General features: G+C 37.5%; 1 protein-coding gene across 1 annotated transcript in view; it reads left to right on the top strand.

Moving 5' to 3' along the window:
* Positions 1-22,309, top strand: part of FMN2 (formin 2) — a 308,540-nt gene that overhangs the window by 223,002 nt on the left and 63,229 nt on the right. The window contains 1 exon segment of the mRNA XM_021081836.1: positions 19,235-19,327. Coding sequence (XP_020937495.1) covers positions 19,235-19,327 — 93 coding nt within the window.

Below are 22,309 nucleotides of genomic sequence, written 5' to 3'. Positions count from 1 at the left end.
TTTTCAACAAAATTATTTCTGAGTAAATTATATCTTCTTTCAAAGAACATCTTTTGAACCCTGAGCCCGATTATGTTTATCTGCCTTAAAGATGGTTCTTATTAATATAATCTTGAGAACAGACAAGTCATGGGAAAATATGAACAGTATGATTTCAATTTTCAAAGTTCAAAAAATATATGTATAGTTTTTATATACCTCAATATACATATAAAAATATATGTATAATTATAAACATATACATTTTAATTATATATGTATATATATATCATTACTTGTTTAGGGTTAGCATGGGGTTGAAAAATACAAATTTGCCGGTAGTAGTTGTCTTTCGGCCTGAGGGTGGGATGTAGGGAGTGTGTGAGATTCCTCCTCCAAATATTAAGTTCTGTTTCTTAAATTGGAAACAGGGTATATGTTATATACATGTCATGTCATACATACTCCTCCATAAGTATGACATCTTCAGTGATTGTATTTAAGAAGAAATAAAAAATAGACAATTATCCAGGAATATGTTTGGAGTTGAAATTTAATCACCTAGACTTACTAATTGGAAATGTGTGATTACTCAGCCTTTTGTATTCTTTTTTTTTTTTTTTTTTTTTTTGCTTTTTAGGGCCACACCCACAGTATATGGAGATTCCCAGGCTAGGGGATCCAGTTGGAGCTACAGCTGCTGGCCTACCACAGCCACAGCAATGCAGGATGTGAACCGCATCTGTGACTTACACCACAGCTCACCACAACACCAGATCCTTAAGCCACTGAGCGAGGCCAGGGATCGAACCCGCAATCTCATGGTTCCTAGTGGGATTCGTTTCCGCTGCACCATGACAGGAACTTCACAGCCTTTTTTATTTTTTACCAAAAGAAGTATATAGCTTAGCAAACTCAAGAATAAACACAATTAAGGAACATATGAAATTTAATTAAAAGAACAAGCTGTGTTTTAGAAGACTTTCAATATATGGTTACAGACGAATAATATTTACATACAAAACCTTTTTGAGAGAAATGTTAATCTGAAAACCTGGCATATTTCCTGGCAAACGATTAAAACAGTTATTATGTGTAAGCAGTTAAATAAAAAGGAAATTAAGTACTAGTGCTAGAAAGCTGTTGAATACTTAGAAAAATATTTATATCCATTAATTTTGGTTACTGCTTCTACTATTTCTTTTTGGGGGAGGTCTTTTTTTTTTTTTTTTTTTTTTTTTTTGCCTTTTCTAGGGCCACTCCCACGGCAAGTGGAGGTTCCCACGCTAGGGGTCTAATGGGAGCTGTAGCCACCAGCCTACTCCAGAGCCACAGCAATGCAGATCCAAGCCGTTTCTGCGACCTACACCACAGCTCACGGTTCCTAGATTTGTTAATCACTGCGCCACGACGGGAACTCCTGCTTCTACTATTTCTGCGTGAAGTCAGGAAAACAGAAACTATGTTTATTCTTTTAATAGAAATAATTTTACATAGAGGATTAGGTTAACACCTGTTGGAGGACTATAAAAGCAAAAAAGGGAATTCTCAGGTAAATATTGGGAGCAGCTGTCATCCCTGGGCTTGAGGACTGAAGTAAAGGGTTGGAGTCAGCCAAGAGCCTGGACTTGAGGAAAAGAGTGTTGTGGGGCTGGGACCCAGGCGAGGGGATGCTGCCTGTGCGAATAGCCAAGGAGCTCAGGTAGGGGCTGCAGAGAGCTGGGATCAGGGAGTCTTGAAGAGGAAGTTCTGGCAAACCGCACTGGTACTTTTGAGGAGGCATTGATGTTGGATGTAGGCCTGTAAAAACAAGCTAGGAACTCGAACAACCTGCTGATGTGTGAGGAGAAGTGTCTAGAGCAGTGTTCACCTGAGCAGCAGATCCCCTTATCTGTCCCTTCCTCCAACCCCTGTCTCCCCTCATTGGTGAAACCTGTCAGGGAGCAGATAGCAAAGGAGAAAGGAGTTGGCTGAGCCCCAGTCAGCATTCCAGGCCTGTAGAAAGGTAGTTTGGGGCTATGAGACCGTATCTTAATTACTTACTACTAACTTCATTCTTTAATTTAAATCTTTTATTTACATTGTTCTAATCTGATTCCCCTTAGAACAGAGGACGGAGGGACGATTCTGAGCAGTGTCTGGAGCAATATAAAGGTGTGGAGCTGTTGCAGGGCCCACTTCACTGAATGATGCCCACATCCTCTTCGGTTTTAATAATGGTTATATTTGCTACCTCGGTCATCCATGTGATTCTTCCACATTTCCACTATATATGTAGCCTGTTTCTGTGTCACCAAGTGTTCAATGTATATATGTTAGAATTCATGAACCCCAAGTTTCTGTATATATGTTAGAATTGATAAGCTCTTATCAATTTTTGATGATAAATTGATAATTTCTCAGAGTTCCCGTCGTGGCACAGTGGTTAACGAATCCGACTAGGAACCATGAGGTTGCGGGTTCGATCCCTGGCCTTGCTCAGTGGGTTAAGGATCCCACGTTGCCGTGAGCTGTGGTGTAGGTCACAGATGTGGCTCGGATCCCACGTTGCTGTGGCTCTGGCGTAGGCCGGCGGCTACAGCTCTGATTCGATCCCTAGCCTGGGAACCTCCATATACCACGGGTGCAGCCCTAGAAAAGGCGAAAAAGACGAAAAAAAAAGAAAGAAATTGATAATTTCTCAAGAACATCTGAAATTCTTGTGCCATGTTCTAAAAGTTGAAACTTCATTAGTTTTTTAAAAAACTTTTTTTTTCTTTTTAGGGCCCCACCTGCAGCATATGGAAATTCCCAGGCTAGGGGTTAAGTTAGAGCTGCAGCTTCTGGCCTACACCACAGCAATGTCGGATCCAAGCCACATCTGCAACCTACACCACAGCTTGTGTCAATGCTGGCTCCTTAACCCACTGAGCAAGGCCAGGGGTCGAACCTTCATCCTCATGGATACTAGTCAGGTTCTTAACCCGCTGAGCCACAATGGGAACTCCTAAAAAAAACCTTTTTTTATTCAAATAACATTCTATAACAGCTTATGTTTCATGTATACAACATTACATTTCTACTTCTGTATACACTACAGCAAGCTCATCACCAAAAATTAAGCATGCATCTGTCACCATCCATTTGACCGCTTTACATATTTTGTCCTTCCCCTCTGGTAACCACTACTCTGTTCTCAGTATATTCATGTATTTTTTTGATTGGTTTGGTTTGTTCATTTATTTTGCTTTTTTGTTTGATTGTTTGTTTTTTATATTCCGCATATAAGTAAAATTGTACAGTATTTGTTTTTCTCTGTTGACTTACTTCACCTAACATCCTAAAATTCCATCTATGTTGTTGAAAAAGGTTAACTTCATCTTTTATGACTGAGTAATATTCTACTGTGTGTGGGATATATACCACATTTTCTGTGGTATTCATCTATTGATGGGTAATTGGGTTGTTTCCATGTCTTGGCTGTTATAAATAATGCAGGTTAACATAAGGGTACATATATCGCATATTCATTGGATAAATACCCAGAATGGAGTAGGTAAGTCATATGATAGTTCTATTCTTAATTTTTTTAGGACTCTCCCTACTGTTTCCAGTGTCTGTGTCAATTTATATTCCTATCAATGGTGCATGAGGGTTACCTTTACTCCACATTTTTGCTAATGCTTGTTATTTCATATCTTTTTGATAATAGCCATTCTAACAGGCATGAGGCAATATCATTATGGTTTTTATTTGCATTTTCCTAATAATCAGTGATATTGAGCATCTTTTCATGTGCCTATTGGCCATCTGTATGTCTTCTTTGGAAAAATGTCTACTCAGGTCTTCTGTTTTTTTGTTTTTGTTTTTGTCTTTTTCCTTTTTCTTGAGCTGCTACCGTGGCATATGGAGGCTCCCAAGCTAGGGGTCTAATGGGGGCTGTAGCCACCAGCCTACTCCAGAGCCACGGCAATGCGGGATCCAAGCCGTGTCTGCAGCCTACACCACAGCTCATGGCAACGCCGGATCCTTAACCCACTGAGCAAGGGCAGGGACCGAACCCGCAACCTCATGGTTCCTAGTCGGATTCGTTAACCACTGCGCCACGACGGGAACTCCTTCTGTTCATTTTTTTAATTGGGTGTTTGGGTTTTTATTTGATACAATGTTGTATGCTTTCTATGTGTGTTTTGGATATTAACCCTTTTCAGATGTATCATTTACAAATATATTCTGACATTTAGTAAGCTGCCTTATTGTTTTATTGATATTTTCCTTTATAGTATAAAAGCTTTTTAGTTTGATGTAGTTCCATTTGGGGTTTTTTTGTTTCTTTTCTTTTTACAGCCACACCTGCAGCATGTGAAAGTTCCCAGGCTAGAGGTCAAATCAGAGCTGCAGCTGCTGACCTACAACACAGCCACAGCAATGCCTGATCTGAGTCACATCTATGACCTATGCTACAGTTTGGGGCAATGCTGGATCCTTAACCCACTGAGTGAGGTCAGAAATTGAACCTGCATCCTCATGGACACTATGTTGGGTTCTTAACCTGCTGAGTCACAGCAGGAGCTTCTCCGTTTATTTTTTATTTTATTTCCCTTGCCTGAAGAGGCAGATACCAACAAATACTGGTAATATCAGTGTCAAAGGCATGGTGCCTGTGTTTTCTTCTAGGAGTTTTATGGTTTCAGGTCTTACATTCAAGTCTTCAACCAATTTTGAGTTGACTTTTTCGTATGGTGTGAGATAGTGGTCTAGTTTTTTGGGGGGACGGCCAGGGCACACTCATGGCATGCATGCTAGGAATTGAACCTGCACTACAACAGAGACTTGAGACAGCAGAGACAATGGAACCTGCACTACAACGGAGACTTGAGACAGTAGATCCTTAACCTACTGCCCCACCAGGGAACTCCTAGTTTCATTTTTAAAGTCTGGCTATCCAGTTTTCCCAACACGATTTATTGAGGAGACTGTCTTTTCTCCATTGTGTGTCCTTTTTTCCTTTTTCAGAAATTAATTGTCCATATATATGTGTGTTTATTTCTGGCCTCTCAATTCTGTTCCTTTGATCTATGTTTCTGTTTTTCTGCCAATATCATGCTGCTTTGATTACTGTGGGTTTGTAATACAGTTTGAAATCAGAGACCATGAAGCAAATAACAGTGGGTCTGTTTCAGGTGTTGGGTGTTGCTCATCACAGGTTGATTATATGGAGTGTTTACTAAACTACTTCATGTTGGTGCATACCTGTCTGTCAGTTACCCATTCCAGACCAGGATCAGGGAACATCAGAATTGGAAGAATTGGTCATTGTGGTGACAGTACTACTCCAGAGACTCTGAAGGAGGCTCTGTGATTTCTAGGCCAGCCAGAGATGCCTGCAATTACTCTTCAAGTCATCGTGTAATGACACTTTTATTGGCAGCCAAGAGGAGGCCAAGCACTTGGCCAGTATTATGAAGATCCTGTATAAGTTTCTAGGATAATCATTTATGCCCTTGATAAGCTTTATCACCTAGGCCTCTAAATATGATATTACTATATCCTTAGAAAATATCAGAGGCTTCACATTGCATTTATAGATGTACTATACTAGTGTCATTGTATGATATTTCCAGTTTTATGTAAACCACTTTTATACTCCAGGCATCATACCATTGTTTTTGTAAATTTTAATCAAAGGATTTATTTGTCCAAATTCTAAATGTTTGAGCAACTTGTTAATTTTTGGAAATATTACAGTTAAGGATAGACGTATTTGAAGAATTCTAGAACGGTACGTGAAATATAAGCAGGCTAATTTGTGGTGCGGATGTTTTTATTGTTTTATTGTTAAGATGCTGCATTGGCCATCTTAAATATGGTTTAAATCAATGAAGTAATAACCTTTTACAACCACCTTTAAAAAAGTTGAGTATTTTTATTTATTTGTAAGAGTAGAGCTTGTGAGTAATCTTTAAAAATCTGCCTGGTAACCATTACCAATGTGTTTGCTGTCACTCTGAAGTGCCACTCAAACTGTCAATTGAAGAGATGCTTGTGTCTGCAGCTGTAGTGCCTTCAGACTCCTCATCTTAAGCCAAATGTTAAGTGAAAGCCAAGCTTTACACTATCCGTGAGGCATATTTGATTGTCTTTAACTCTATAAACAAGGAATTGTGTAGAAGTCACCTGCCCTCAAGTCCTTTGGTTAGAATTCTTAAAATTTCAAGTCAGACAAATTGGAACACTTTGTTATTCACTGTTGTTGTTTGTATATAGCCTTTTATTTTGATGTAACTCAAACTTATGGAAAAGTTGCAAGCTAGCACATGGAACTCCTGGATATGCTTTACCTACAGCATCCATTGTCTTTTTTGTCCCACTTCTCCCTCCTGTCCCCCACCTATAGACACGTATGTACATACATAGTAGGTGTGTATAATTTTTTCTAAACCATATGCCAGCAAGTCAGAGACATCGTTACCCCTAAATACTTTACAATATATTTCTAAGAATATGGATATCCTTTTACGTATGCACAGTATATAATTATCAAATTCAGCATATTTGACATCGACAAGTACTGTTATTGAACCCACCAAGCATATTTAGAAGCATTCTTTATAGCTGTTTTCCCAATCCAAGATCACACACTGCAGTTAATTGTAATGTCTCCTGAGGCCTCTTGAAAATAAAGCAGTTCCTTAGTATTTATCGTTCTTGACTGTACCATTTTTGAAGTTTACAGCTGCTGGTTTTGTAGACACCTCTTCCTTTGGATTTGTCTGCCGAATGACATGTGTCCTCTCTCAAAGTCCATGATGTCCAGAAGTCTCATTATTGTTAATGAGAATACAACACTCTGGTCTCTTTGTTTAGTGCTATCTGCTGGTTCCTCCACTAAGAAACTATGTTTTTCTATCTATAATTAGTAAGTAATTGGGTGGTGATTCTGTGAGAGTATGTAAATATCTTGTTCCTCATCAAGTTTCACCCACTAGATTTAGCATCTATTTAATATTTCTGACTCCATTATCCCTTTTCTATGTATGGTTGAAGCTTGTCATCCTTGTGTATACATTTCTTTAAAACAAGTTTGGTATAACTTTCATTCCATTTTAAGCTACTTTGGGTTTTAATATATTATGAGAGGCATTTGTCAATATTAACTGAGGACAGGTTAGAGGAAAACTCAGTTTACCTTTCCTTGTAGTCTCCCCATATCATCTTCAGAACTTCTGAAAATTTCTACAATTTGCTTTGCTTTGCTATGAAAAGTTATGAGCTAGTAGTAATGTTTATTTAACAATTTGTTCACAGAAACCATGTTCCTATGAAATACCATAAGATTTGGGAAAGGAGATGGCTAGAAATTGTCTCATTCTTTTTTTTTTTGGTAGAAAATGTCATCATTAGTCACATTAATGAATTTTAAAAGCAATGTGATTTTAAAAGGTTAAATTTTAGGAGTTCCCGTCGTGGTGCAGTGGTTAACGAATCCAACTAGGAACCATGAGGTTGCAGGTTCGGTCCCTGCCCTTGCTCACCGGCGTTGCTGTGAGCTGTGGTGTAGATTGCAGATGTGGCTTGGATCCTGCATTGCTATGGCTCTGGAGTAGGCTGGCAGCTACAGCTCCAATTAGACCCCTAGCCTAGGAACCTCCATATGCCGTGGGAGCAGCCCAAGAAATGGCAAAAAGACAAAAAAAAAATTTTTTTATTTAGGCATGGATTTAGATATGGAAGGCTATTGTTGGATATCAAAATTCCATAGGACGTTTCCTTTGGCTAGTTTGCTGTACCACAGCAGGAACTTGGCACAGTGGGTTAAGGATCCAGTGTTGCCACAGCTGCAGTGTAGGTTGCAACTGCTAGAATCTGAGCCCTGACCCAGGAACTCTATGTGCTGTGGGGCAGCCAAAAAAGAAAATAAATACATAAATACATAAATGTGGTCCCTTCTGGGAAATCAGTCAAGATGGCGGAGTAGAACGACCCTGAACCCACCTCCTCTCATGGGCACACCTATTTATAGAACAGCTATTAATGAAAAAAAGCCAGAACCTACCAGAATAGATCTTCTACAACTAAAGACAGAGAAGGAACCACAACATGATGGGTAGAAGGGGCTGCCTTGCAATATAGTCAAGTCCCGTAGCCTGGAGTGGGTGACGAACATACTAGAGAATCATTATATTGCTGAAATTCTCTCACAGGAGTGAGTTCTGGGCCCCACATCAGGCTCCCCTACCCAGGAGTCTTAAACCAAGGAAATCAAGCCCCCTGGGCACTTGGTTTTGAAGGACAGCTGGACTTAATTTTGGGGGTCCCAAATGACTGGGGGAAATAGAGACACTACTCTTAAAGGTCACACACAAAATCTCACATGCACTGGACCCAGGACAAAAGCAGAATTTGAAAGGACCCAGCCTGCTAACCTTAGACAATCTCTCAGTGAGGCAGGGGTGCCTGCAGCTCACCCTGGGAACATAGACACTGGCAAGAGCCATTATTGGGAGCTCTTTCTACTGTGTGGACACTGGTATTGTTAAAATGACCATATTACCCAAGACAGTCTACAAATTCAATGCAGTCCATATAAAAATACCAAGGGCATTTTTCACAAAACTAGAACAAATAATTTTTTTTTTTTTTTTTTTTTTTTGCTGTTTCTTGGCCCGCTCCCGCGGCATATGAGGTTCCCAGGCTAGGGGTCCAATCAGAGCTGTAGCCGCCAGCCTACTCCAGAGCCACAACAACGCGGGATCCGAGCCACGTCTACGACCTACACCACAGCTCACAGCAACGCCGGATCGTCAATCCACTGAGCAAGGGCAGGGACCGAACCTGCAACCTCATGGCTCCTAGTCGGATTCGTTAACCACTGCACCACACGGGAACTCCAGAACAAATAATTTTAATATTTGTGTGGAAATACAAAAGACCCCAAATAGCCAAAGTAATCTTGAGAAAAAAGAATGTAACTGGAGGAATCCTGCTCCCTGACTTCTGACTGTACTGCAAAGCTACAGTCATCAAAAGAGTATGGTACTGGCACAAAACCAGACACACAGATCAATGGAACAAAATAAAGATCCCAGAAATAAATCCACACACTTATGGTCAATTAATCTACCACAAAAGAGGTAAGAATATACAATGGAGAAAAGGCTCTCTTCAATAAATAGTGCCAGGAAAACTGGACAGCTCTATGTAACAGAACGAAATTACAACATTCTCTTGCACCATATACAAAAATAAACTCAAAGTTGATTAAAGGCCTAAATATAATACCAGAAGCCTTAAAGCTCTCAACATAGGTGGAACACTCTTTGACATAAATTGTAGCAATATTTTTTTGGATCTGTCTCCTAAAGCAAAGGATAAAAGCAAAAATAAATAAATGGGACCTCTAAACAAAAAGCTTTTACACAGCAAAGGAAACTATCAACAAAATGAAAAGACAGCCTATTGAATGGGAGAAAATATTTGCAAATGATATGACCAGTAAGGGATTAATATCTAAAGTATTTCAAAAGCTCATACAACTCAAGCTTATAAAAACAACCCAATTAAAAAATGGCCAGAAGACCTGAATAGACATTTTTTTCAAAGAAAACATACAGATGGCCAATGGGCACATGAAAGGATGTTCAACATCGCTAATGATCAGGGAAATGCAAATCAAAACCACAATGAGATATTGCCTAACACATGTCAGAATGGCTATTATCAAAAAGAACACAAATAGCAAATGTTGGCAAAAATGTGGAAAAAAAGGAGACCCTCGTTCACTGGTGGTGAATATGTAAATTGTTGCAGCCACTGTGGATAACAGTGTGGAGGCTTCTCAAAAAACAAAAAATAGAACTATTATATGACCCAGCAGTTCCACTCCTGGATGTTTATCTGAACAAAACAAAAACACAAATTTGCAAAGATACATGCTCTCCAAGATTCATTGCAACATTATCTACAGTTATCAAGATAAAATGGAGACAACCTAAATATCCATTAACAGGTGAATGGACAGTTCCCATCATGGCTCAGCAGTAATGAACCCAACTAGTATCCATGAGAATGTGATTTCAATCCCTGGCCTCGCTCAGTGGGTTAAAGGATCTGGCGTTGCCATGATCTGTGGCGTAGTTCACAGATGAAGCCAGGATTTGGCATTGCTGTGGCTGTGGCGTAGGCCACTAACTGCAGCTCTGATTTGACCCCCAGCCTGGGAACTTCCATATGGCCATGGTTGTGGCCCTAAAAAGACAAACAAAAACATATAAATGAATAAAGAAGATGTGGTATATACATGAGATGGATCTACCCAGCTGTTAAAAATAATGAAATTTTGCCATTTGCAACAACATGGATAGAATTGGAGGGTATTATGCAGAATGTAATAAGTCAGAGAAAGATAAGTACTGTATGATATCACTTATATGTGGAAATACTAAAATACAGCAAACTAGTGAATATGACAAAAAAAAAAAGCAGACGCAGATATAGAGAACAAACTAGTGGTTACCAGTGGGGAGAGGGAATAGGGGAGGAGCAATATAGGGGTGAGGGAGTGATTTACAAACTTATTTATAAAATAAATTGCAAGGATATATTTTATAATACAGAGAATATTGTCAATATTTTATAATAACTACAAATGGAGTATAACATTTAAAATTGTTTATCACCATATCTTACACCTGTAATTTACATAATATTGTACATTAGCTATACTTCAGTAAAGAAAAGGTAATGTGTGATAACACTCAACAGAAAAGTTAATTCTATTATGTGATCAGAATTGATATTTGAAATGAAACTTGCTACTCTAAGATTAGCCTTCCCTCTGTGTTATACCAGAGGATGATAAGGTGATGATGTGAAGTTAGTGGCATGCACAATTCAGTTCTAAATGAAGGACTGTCTCAAGATGAGTAGTGAAAAAGCAGAAAGGTTGGCCTCAATAGTACTAGGCCCCTGGTCACTAGAAATGTCCCTGTGCAGCCCCAGAGACTTGGGATTAGTCTTCATGGCTTCATCTCTTATAGCGGTGTCATTCAGTATATTCAAGGCTGAAGCTAAAAGAATCAACACTAGGAGCCTCCTTGCCTGCCTGCTTGCATCTCTTTACAAGTGTCCTATCTTAATAAACCTATTTCTCGCCTATCAAAAAAAAAAAAAAGAATCACACCAGTATTTCCTCCTAAATCCTGCACAATACAAACTTGTGGAGTTTTGATATATAAAATTGTGCTATTTGCATAAATACTGCATATGTCAAGTAATTTTCTTTCACTTTTTTGTTTTTTGTCTTTTTAGGGCCCCACCTGCAGCATATGGAGGTTCCCAGGCTAGAGGTCGAATCAGAGCTGTAGCTGCCAGCCTACACCAGAGCCATAGCAATGCAGGATCCAAGCCGTGACTGTGAACTACACCACAGCTCAGGGCAATGCCAGATCCTTAACCCACTGAGCGAGACCAGGAATCAAACCCGCGTCCTCATGGTTGCTAGTCAGGTTCGTTAACCACTGAGCCACAACAGAAACTCCCAGTAATTTAGAATTATTTTAATTTTACTTTGGACCACCATTACTAGTAGAGTAAGTCCAAATGATCCAAATGACTACAGTGGTATTACTTATGATATAAGGAAATGTTAACTTTTCATGTTTCCTAAGGCCAAATGTGAGAAGAAAGCACATTGCCAGCAATGTACACTCACACTTTGTCACATTTTATGCTCAGACACCAGTAAACAAGTCGGAGAACTTGCTCACATCAGACTTTGATTCATACCTTAGCTGACTGGGAAGTTATGGACCCTCCTCTTTCTGAGCATATAGACAAATTGAAAGGCATAACACGTGGTGTCAGAGAGACCTGGAGGGCTCATCTAGTCTATCTCTGTCATCCATAGTATCAACATATATCATATCACCATTGATTATCAGGTATGTTTTAACCAAGTGTAAGGTATGTGAGAATTAGTCACTCCCAGTGAGGAATATGTTTGAAAAAAAATGATAACATGTTCTAGTTTGTCCCTACAGAAATGTCATTCCCCTAATCTGAAGCATTGCCTTCAGTGCTTCTTGAGACTTGAGAGATGAGAATTCAGTGTCCTTGTTGTATATTAGTAGCTGTGCCTCTGGTAGTTTGTGCTGGTGATAATTATCCAATAACTGTAGCAGATGTGATGTTCCTTTTACTGTATACCCAGCAGTCTTCTGTGTATTTTATCTGCGTGAACTCCTTTGATCTTCACAGAAAAGTAGATGCTATTATTAACTCCATATTACAAATGAAGAAACTGAAGCAGAGTGACACCTACTTGGCCAAAGGGGGACAAATCCTAAGTGGACGACACAGGACACAAACCCAGTTTTCAGAACCCCATGCTTTTAGCCCCCAGGCTCTCCTACTTTTCTTTTTGTTTTCTTTTTTTTTTTTTTTTTTTTGTCTTTTTTAGGGCTGCACCCTTGGCACATGGATGTTCCCAGGCTAGGGGTCGAGCTATAGGAGCTATAGCCACTGGCCTACAGCCTACAGCCATAGCAACGCCAGATGGGACCTGCTTCTGCAACCTACACCACAGCTCGTGGCAACACCAGATGCTTAACCCACTGAGTGAGGCCAGGGATCAGACCTATGTCCTCATGGATACTAGTCAGATTCGTTTCCACTGAGCCATGACAAGGACGCCTCTCTTACTTTTCTCTTTGCTACTCTTGCTGATAACAGTAAAGATAACAATGACAGTAATGATGGTGAAATCTTTCATAGCCCTTAGTATGGACCAGGCACAGTTCTAAGTCCTCTACATATATCAACTAATTTATTCTTTGTAACAACCCTGGGAGGCAGGTTCTATAGTTACTTGTGTATTATAGATGAAGAAGCTGAGAAAGGCTAACTACCTTTTTGAAAGTCACAGCTGTTATATTTTCTTTTTTTATGATTTTTTTCCATTGTAGTTGATTTACAGTGTTCTGTCAATTTCTGCTGTATAGCAAAGTGACCCAGTCATACGTGTGTGTGTGTGTGTGTGTGTGTGTGTGTATTCTTTTTCTCACATTATCCTCCATCTTGTTCCATCACAAGTGACTAGATACAGTTCCCTGTCCTATTTACAGCAGGATCTCACTGCTTATCCACACTGAATGTAATAGTTTGTATCTATTAACTCCTGAGTCCCAGTCCATCCCACTCTTTTTCCCTCTCTCTTGGCAACCATGAGTCTGTTCTCCAAGTCCATGAGTTTCTTTTCTGTGGAAACATTCATATGTAGCATATATTAGATTCCAGATATGTGATATCATATGGTATTTGTCTTTTTCTTTCTGACTTACTTCACTCAATATGAGAGTCTCTAGCTAGATCCGCATTGCTGCAAATGGCATTATTTTGTTCTTTTTTGTGGCTGAGTAGTATTCCATTGTGTTATATACCACATCTTCTTAATCCATTCATCTGTCGATGGACATTTACGTGGTTTCCCTGTCTTAGCTATTGTGAATAATGCTGCAATGAACATAACGGGTGCATATGTCTTTTTAAATGAAAGTTTTGTCTTGATATATGCCCAAGAAGAGATTGTTGGGTCATATGGTATTTTTATATTTAGTTTTCTGAGGTACATCTATCTGCTTTCCATAGTTGGTTGTACCAGTTTACATTCCCACCAACAGCATGGAGGGTACTCTCTTCTCTATACCCTCTCCAGCATTTGTTATTTGTTGACTTGTTAATGATGGCCATTCTGATAGGTGTAAGGTGGTCCCTCATAGTAGTTTGATTTGCATTTCTCTAATAATTAGTGCTGCTGAGCATTTTTTCATGTGCCTGTTGGCCATCTGTATATATTCTTTGGAGAAATATCTATTCACCTCTTTTGCCCACTTTTCAATTGAGTTGTTGGGTTTTTTGCTGTTGAGTTGTATAAGTTGTTCATATACTTTAGAGATTAAGCCCTTGTCAGTTACATCATTTGAAACTATTTTCTGCTATTCTGTATGTTGTCTTTTTGTTTTTTTAATGGTGTCCTTTGCTATGCAAAAGCTTGTCAGTTTGATTAGATCCCAGTGATTTATTTTTGCTTTTATTTCTGTTGCCTTGGGAGACTGACCTCAGAAAACATTTGTACAGTTGATGTCAGAAAATGTTTTGCCTATGTTCTCTTCTAGGAGTTTGATGGTGTCTTGTCTTACATTTAAGTCTTTAAGCTATTTTGAGTTTATTTTTGTGCATGGTGTGAGGGTGTGTTCCAGTTTCACTGATTTACATGTGGCTGTGTGGTTTTCCCAGCACCACTTAATGAAGAGACTGTCTTTTTCCTATTTTATATTCTTGCCTACTTAGTCAAAGGTTAATTGACTGTAGCTGTCTGGGTTTATTTCTGAGTTCTCTGTTCTGTTTCATTGGTCTGTATGTCTGCTTTTGTACCAGTACCACACTGTCTTGATGACTGTAGCTTTGTAATATTTTCTGAATTCTAGAAGATTTATGCCTCCTGATTGATTTTTTTTTTCCTCAGGATTGTTTTGGCAATTCTGGGTCTTTTATGTTTCCATATAAATTTTTGGATTTGTTTGTTCCAGTTCTGTGAAAAATGTCATGGGTAATTTGATAGGGATTGCATTGACTCTGTAGATTGCTTTGGGTAGTATGGCCATTTTTATGATATTAATTATCCCAACCCAAGAGCATGAAATATCTTTCTATTTCTTCAAATCCTCTCTAATGTCCTTGAATAATGTTTTATAGTTCTCAATATATAAGTCTTTCACCTCCTTGTTCAGGTTTATTCCTAGGTATTTAGTTTTTAGGGGTGTGATTTTAAAAGGTATTGTATTTTTATATTCCTTTTCCAATATTTCATTGTTAGTATACAGAAATGCAACCTATTTCTGAATGTTAATCTTGCATCCTGCCACTTTACTGAATTCATTGATCAGTTCAAGTAGTTTTCGTGTGGAGTCCTTAGGGTTTTCTAGATATAGTATCATGTCATCTTCAGACAATGACAGTTTTACCTCTTCTCTCATGGAAGTGTATCATGTTTGAAAACAATCACTTGTGATGGAAAGTAACATAAAAATTGGGAATTATTCTCATAAGAGTGATTATTTAAGGAGCAAAACCATTCATTTCAGTGTTAAACAGTGTTCACTTTCAAAATTCTTGTTAAAGAGTACACCTATGAAATACCTGTTAAGTAGTATATTTATAAACCCATTCAGTCTGATTTAGCTTTGTTTTGATATTTAAAGTGGTGAGCTCAGCAAGCATAACTTATTCCACCAGCTGTATTGCTGCTAATTCTGCTGTGTCCATACTAAGGTATTGTGGTGTTCGTATGTATGAATCTCTGTTCTCTTTCATTACATTTGGGTGATAAGGAACTATTTTGGCCTTAGTCTATAGATATTTAATTGTTACAGGTCAAATTTTTCTGAAATTCATCTTTAAGATAGAATGATCCATGTAAATTATTCATTTCTCTTGATAAGCAGCTGGACCTGCTGGCCCTCTGTTGATAAGACTAGGAAATTTGGAGTATTTTTTCAGAAGCTGTAAAGAATCTGTGCTTATTTATCCAGCATCCTGCCCATGGCCCACACCTCACCTTTGCTGGACACTTGTTCTAGAATACATGTGCTGACAAAGATGGTAACAGATTCCTGGTCTACTGTGCTCTTTGACTTCCCATTGCCTCCTCACTCTGTTATAGCTTGTCCCTAGCATTGCGAAAACTGTTTTCGAGATTTGCCAAATTAAGAGGCATTTTACTGCCACCTTTGTTTTATTTGATGTTTCTGTTGCCTTTGGCTCACTCTTTATGACTCACTGGCCCTTTGGCTTTATTAGCCCCACTCACTTCTGATTCTCACAGTATCTCACATTTCCTTCTAAGACTTCTTTTCTTCAGGGCCTTCTTTTTCTCTGCTTCTTCGTGAAAGTTGGTATGGCTCCAATGTTCAGCCTTGGCCTAACTCTTTCTCAAGTGGTCTTATTCAGCATTTCCTTTTATCATTCTTATCTGTAAACTCATACACCCAATTGCTTCCTGGAAACTGCACTTAGATATTACACTGGCATCTTAAAATGCAGCAAATCAAAGGCATGTTAATTTTCTTTCCTCTGAAAGCTACTTTTCCACCTGTGGTCTTCACCCGCAAGCCACCCAAGCTATGAACCTAGTCAGCATTCTTCCTTCCCCTCCCTACCTCATGCATCAGTGCACATTAGAATCACCGTGTGAACATTTTTATGGGTCTAATCCTTGGAGCTTACTTTTCAGAGTGGCTTGGATTGGAGCTTTGTCAGGTAGGCTCTCAAAATCCTCCCCTGTTAAATTAACAAAATGAAGACTAAAAATCATATGGTCATCTCAATATATGTAGAAAAAGCTTTTAACAAAATTCAACATCCATCTATGATTTTAAAAAACTCTCCAGAAAATGGGTATAAAGGGAACATACCTTAGCATAAAGTCCAAATAGATAAGTCCACAACAAATATCACACTCAGCAGCAAAAAGTCAAAAGCATTTCCTCCAAGATCAGGAACAAGACAAGGACCCTCACTTGCCACTTTTATTTATCATAGTATTGGAAGTCCTAGCCATAGCAGGCAAGAAAGAGAAATAAAAGGAATCCAAATTGGAAAGGAAGAAGTAAAACTGCCACTGTTTACAGAAGACATTATAGTATATATAAAAAAAAATCCTAAAGATGCCACCAAAAATCTATTGGAACTAATAAGTAAAGTTAGTAAAGCTTGGGCTTATCAGACACAACTTAGAATAGATTTACAAGGAGATCCAGCTGAATAGCATTGAGAACTATGTCTAGATACTCATGCTGCAACAGAAGAAAGGGTGGGGGAAAAACTGTAATTGTAATGTATACATGTAAGGATAACCTGACCCCCTTGCTGTACAGTGGGGAAAAAAAAAAGTAAAGTTAAATGTAAGAATTAGTATACAAAAATCTGTACCATTTCTGTACACTAATAATAATTACCTTAGAAATTAAGAAAATAATTCCATTTACAATTGCATCAAGAAGAATAAAATACCTAGGAGTAAATTTAGCCAAGGATGTGAGAGACAACTCTGAAAACAATAAGACATTGATGAAAGAAATTGAAGATGAGACAAATAAATGGAAATATATCATGCTTATGAATTGGAAGAATTGCTATTGTTAAAATGTCCATACTACTCAAGGGAATCTATAGATTGAGTGCAGTCCTTATCACCAGTGGCATTTTTCACAGAACTAGAATAAATCACCCTAAAATTTGTATGGAACCACAAAAGACCCCAAAACCAAAGCAATCTTGAGAAAGAACAAAACTGAAGGTATCATGCTCCCTGACTTCAGACTGTATTACAAAGCTAGAGCAATCCAAACAGTATGGTACTGACAGAAAAACAGACACATAGATCAATGGAACAGAATAGAGAGCCCAGAAATAAACCACCACTTATATGGTCAATTAATCTACAACAAAGGATCCATTAATATACAATGGGGTAAAGATAGCCCATTCAATAAATGCTTTGGGGAAAACTGAACAGCCAGATGCAAAAGAATGAAACTGGACTCTTTTCTCATACTATATACAAAAATAAACTCAAAATGGTTACAGACTTAAATGTAAGAACTGAAACCACAAAACACCTACAGGAAATTATAGGCAGTATGTTCTTTGACATCAGTCCTATGGATATAGTTTTTACATCTGTCTCCTCAAGCAAGGGTAAGAAAAGCAAAAATAAACAAATGGGGTCATATCAGATGAAAAAGCCTTTGTGCAACAAAGAAAACCATCAACAAAACAAAAAGGCAGCCTATTGTATGGGATAATATACGTGCAAATATACTTGATAAGGCATTAATATCCAAATCATATTTAAAAATCACACAACTTAATATAAAAAAACAAGCAATCCAATTAAAAAGTATGCAGGGCACTCTGGTATATAGAATAACTGGCCAATGGGGACCTGGCCAACAGAGCCAGGAAAAGAATCTGAAAAAGAATTGATGTATGTATATGTATAAGTGAATCACTTTGTTATATAGCAGAAATGATCACAACATTGTAAATGAACTGTACTTTAATAAAGCTTTAAAAATGAAAAAAAAATGTGCAGGGGAACCTCAGTAGACATTTCCCCAAAATACAAAAATGGCCAAAAAACACATGTAAGGATGTTCAACATCACTAATCATCAGGAGAATCAAATCAAAACCACAGTATCACCTCACTCCTGTCAGAATGGCTGTTATCAAAAAGCTGAGAAGTAATAAGTATTGACAAGGATGTGGAGAAAAGGAACTCTACATGCACTGTCAATGGGAATGTAAATTCATGAACCTCCACCAGTATGGAGATTCCTTAAGAAATTGAAAACAGAACTACCACATGACCCAACAGTTCCACCTTTGGATATTTACCCCAATAAAACAAAAATACTAATTCAAAGTTATATATGCATGGATGCCTATATTCATTGAAGCATTATTTATAGTAGCCAAGATAACAGAAGCAACCTAAGTTATCTACCAATGGATGTACGGATAAAGACATGTTTCATATATATAATTGCATACACGTTTCACATACACACACTGGAATATTACTCGGCCATAAAAAAGATAGCTTTCCATTTGCAACAGCATGATTGGACCTGGTAGATATTATGCTAAGTGACATAAGTCAGAGAGAGACCAACTTATATGTGATCCAAAAAGCAAAACAAATGATCGAACAAAACGAACCAGAAAGATAGATACAAAGAGTAAACTTGTGGTTACCAGGGTTGAGGAAGAGGGTATAGTTGAAAAAGGTAAAGTTGCTAAGAGGTACAATCTTGCATTTAATATAAAATAAATAAGTAATGGGACTGTAATATACAGCATAAGGATATAGTCAATGTATTTTAATAATTTTGTATGGTCGTAGATAATAACTAGACTTAATCTGGTGATCATTTCATAATCTATTTAAATGCTCAGTCACTGTGTACACCTGAAACTAACATAATATTGTACATAAACTATACTTTAACTTTTCAAAAAAAAAAAAATTTCCATCCACCGAAGTAAAGTCTTGATCATAGGCTTCTTTTGTCAGCGTTTGGATGTTCCCAAATAATGTGTAGACATATGTCAGTTATCATGGTTAACAGAATTTTCTAACCCTAGCTAATATATTTTTCATTGTTTTAATGCCTCATTAACTGTGATATTCTAACAAGTGTCTCTCTTTTCAGCCTGTGAGGTTGAAGCAGGGAAAGTGTACCAGGTATCCTCACAAGAACACATCCAGCCTTTCAAAGAAAACATGGAACAGTTTATTATTCAAGGTAAATTCTGAAGAGATATCTTTCATTTCCCTCCCTTTTCAGCAGAAGGGAAGGAGAAATTTTTTTAAATATACATTGGTTTAAAGAGGTTATTTTGATGTCACAGAAAAACAAATTATGTTTAATCACGAATCACACAGTTGTAAGAGGACAGCATTTGGCTAAAATGTGCTATTTTGTGGGTAATGTTCATTTTTACTGTTTTTTAAAATGATAGTAAGTACAGTAGTTATTGCTTGAAGTAGCACATATCTATAAATGCATTAACATTTTTATGCTTTCTCTGTGATAAAAAATCAGATATTCTTTTAAGTTTTATCTGCACATATGAATTCAATTTAACCTGGTATTTATTTGCTTTATGAAAATATTGTGCCCAAAATGTTGATTTTTTAATCTCTTCAGAACATTCAGTTTTTTTATAGGATGTAAAAATACCTCTGGATGTTAATACATTTTTTCCATAAAATTTTTGTAAATATTGTCTTATTGATTCTTCCTATATTCCTATGAAATAAGCAAAGATGGAAATTTTCAAATAATATTAAGAAAACAAAAATTTTAAGGGAAAAAAAGTCCATTAAAAGAACTTGCTGTTTGTGGCTCCATAGAAACGAACTGAACTAGTATCCATGAGGATGCCAGTTCAATCCCTGGCCGCACTTAGTGGGTTAAGGATCCAGTGTTGCTGTTAGCTGTGGTGTAGGTCACAGACATGGTCCAGATATGGCGTTGCTATTGCTGCAGTGTAGCCCAGCAGCTGCAGCTCCAGTTCAACCCCTGGGAACTTCCATATGCCAAGAGTTTGACCCAAAAAACCTTGTTATTTGAAATCCTTGAAACATATCAAAGCATTCACTGCTCTAAACGTTTCTACTTTGTAATGTTAACACATCTTCTGAAGATAAGATTTGTATCAAGCCATGCTCTGGTAAAGTTCTTGCTGTTTCAGGAATTCTAAAGGCTGATGTGGCCTGACACTGGGGCTAAATAGTACCTTGAAGACTGACTCCATCCTCTGCTTGTTAGGCTATGGTTTTTATAGATTTTTCAAGTGTCTTTAATTTAAAACAATGAATTATACCATAATTTGATTAAACATTAAGCATAGCTCTTTTGTAGATGGGAAAATACCATTTAATCATTTAAGATAACCATGAAGACAGAAACAAAAATCTGGTTCGTCATATATCAAAGTGATTGTCATTCTCAGTCAAGTTCCATTCTCTTGATTAGAGTGGAAATTTTACTGGATGGTCCTTGACTGAAATCAGATTCCTGTAGATACATATTAGAGGACCCTCTCAGCTCACTGCACTCTTAATGGTGAATAAAAATGAGTCTTGATTTTTTCCATCCAGTGGGGTTTTTAGGGTCAAGAACCTGTGCTTAATTCTGTAACTCATTAAAAAAGAAGTAAAACAATTTGTTAGATTTCACATCTGAAACGTTAATGAGTGTGTCATTCATATAGTTGTTCACATGATACATGGTATGTAATATTTTGAATCTGTATTTCTTAGACCAGGTATTGAAATTTTCTTTTGATTCCATCTTAGTCACTTTTTTTTTTTAATGAATAACAACACAGGTGGAATTTAGGGATTGTCTTACAAACCACACATGATCAGCCATATCTGACATATCTGACATTGTTAGAAATAATTATGATAATTCCAAGGATGAATAGAGGCCTTCAGAATTTGACTAGTAATTCACTTGCATGGGAGACCAGACTCAGCCATACTAAATGAACAGGTATCTATTCATATTTCAACAGTCTTCCATGAACTTGTTTTAATCCCTTTATTATGATATTCAGATATTAGTAATTTTTATACTTCTCCATGATAAATGAAACCCTTACTCATGTATGGATAATAACCCATATATTCTAATTATGGGCTAGAATTAGGCTAATCCCAATTAAATGAGTCTTCATGCTCTTCTTTCAGCACTTTTAATTACCTTTTTATTTCTCCTCTGGTCCTCTTCAAATATTCTGTGATTATTTGTTCATTGAAAAAAAATCTTCAAATGCCTCCTATCTGCCCAGACATTCTTCGGGATATTGAGTTACAGCAGTGAATAAGAAAATGTATGTGTCTTAATGGACTTTACATTGTACATTACCTGGAATACAATCAATGACAACAGCAAATCCTTAAAGGAGAAAAAACTTAAATAGTCAAATGTGTCTAAAATGTGGAAGAAGAAAAAATCCAGCTTTAAACATAGTTGCTAATGAACCTATGTTCAGTGACACAGTGAAACCAATATATTTCAAAATACATTTCTCTGAGAATATGGCCAGTTCTTTTGGTCCTATATGTCTTCTAGTTATCAGGGCAAAATTCTAAAATTAAATTTATACACTAAGAAATGCATTCCACATTAGTAAAAATAATATATGCTGTTCATAATGAGGCCTTCCTCAGTAATAAAATAGTTTTCTTACATTAATCTATATGCTCAGATTACCTAACAGAGGTATATTCATGTTTTTATATGTCCCATCAGTCTTTTTTAATGTGCTTCATTTTTGAAAGCTAAAGTCTCTCTCAAACAATTCAAGAGTCTGTCTCTCTCTCTCTCTCTCTCCTCTCTCTCTCTCTCTCTCTCTCTCTCTCTCTCCAGTGCTGGCCAAACATTTCAATATTAGCTCCCACAATATAATAGATCCTTCTCTTATTCTTGTAATTCAGCTACTGAGTGGTCTGTGGGCCACACTCTTCACAGTCTCTGATTTTATCTAGCTCAGTAATCCATTAATGCACCCCTTTTGCACTTCCCAGCTCCACTACAGCCAGGTTTTTATGGCCTCTACTTAGACACTTCTTTGTGAATGTCCCTCACCTCTGCTTTAAAATAGGCAGATTTAGAGAACCATGTCCTACTGCCAAGAGGCATTTTTTTGTTTGTGATTGGGAGAGTTGAGAACATTGTGTTAATAATGTTCTGACCTCATGAACATTAAAAAAT

Source organism: Sus scrofa, unplaced genomic scaffold, assembly GCF_000003025.6.
Source record: "Sus scrofa isolate TJ Tabasco breed Duroc unplaced genomic scaffold, Sscrofa11.1 Contig2453, whole genome shotgun sequence".
Lineage (NCBI taxonomy): Eukaryota > Metazoa > Chordata > Mammalia > Artiodactyla > Suidae > Sus > Sus scrofa.
Note: the sequence above shows the minus strand (reverse complement) of the source record. Positions and strands in the feature narration are given on the sequence as shown.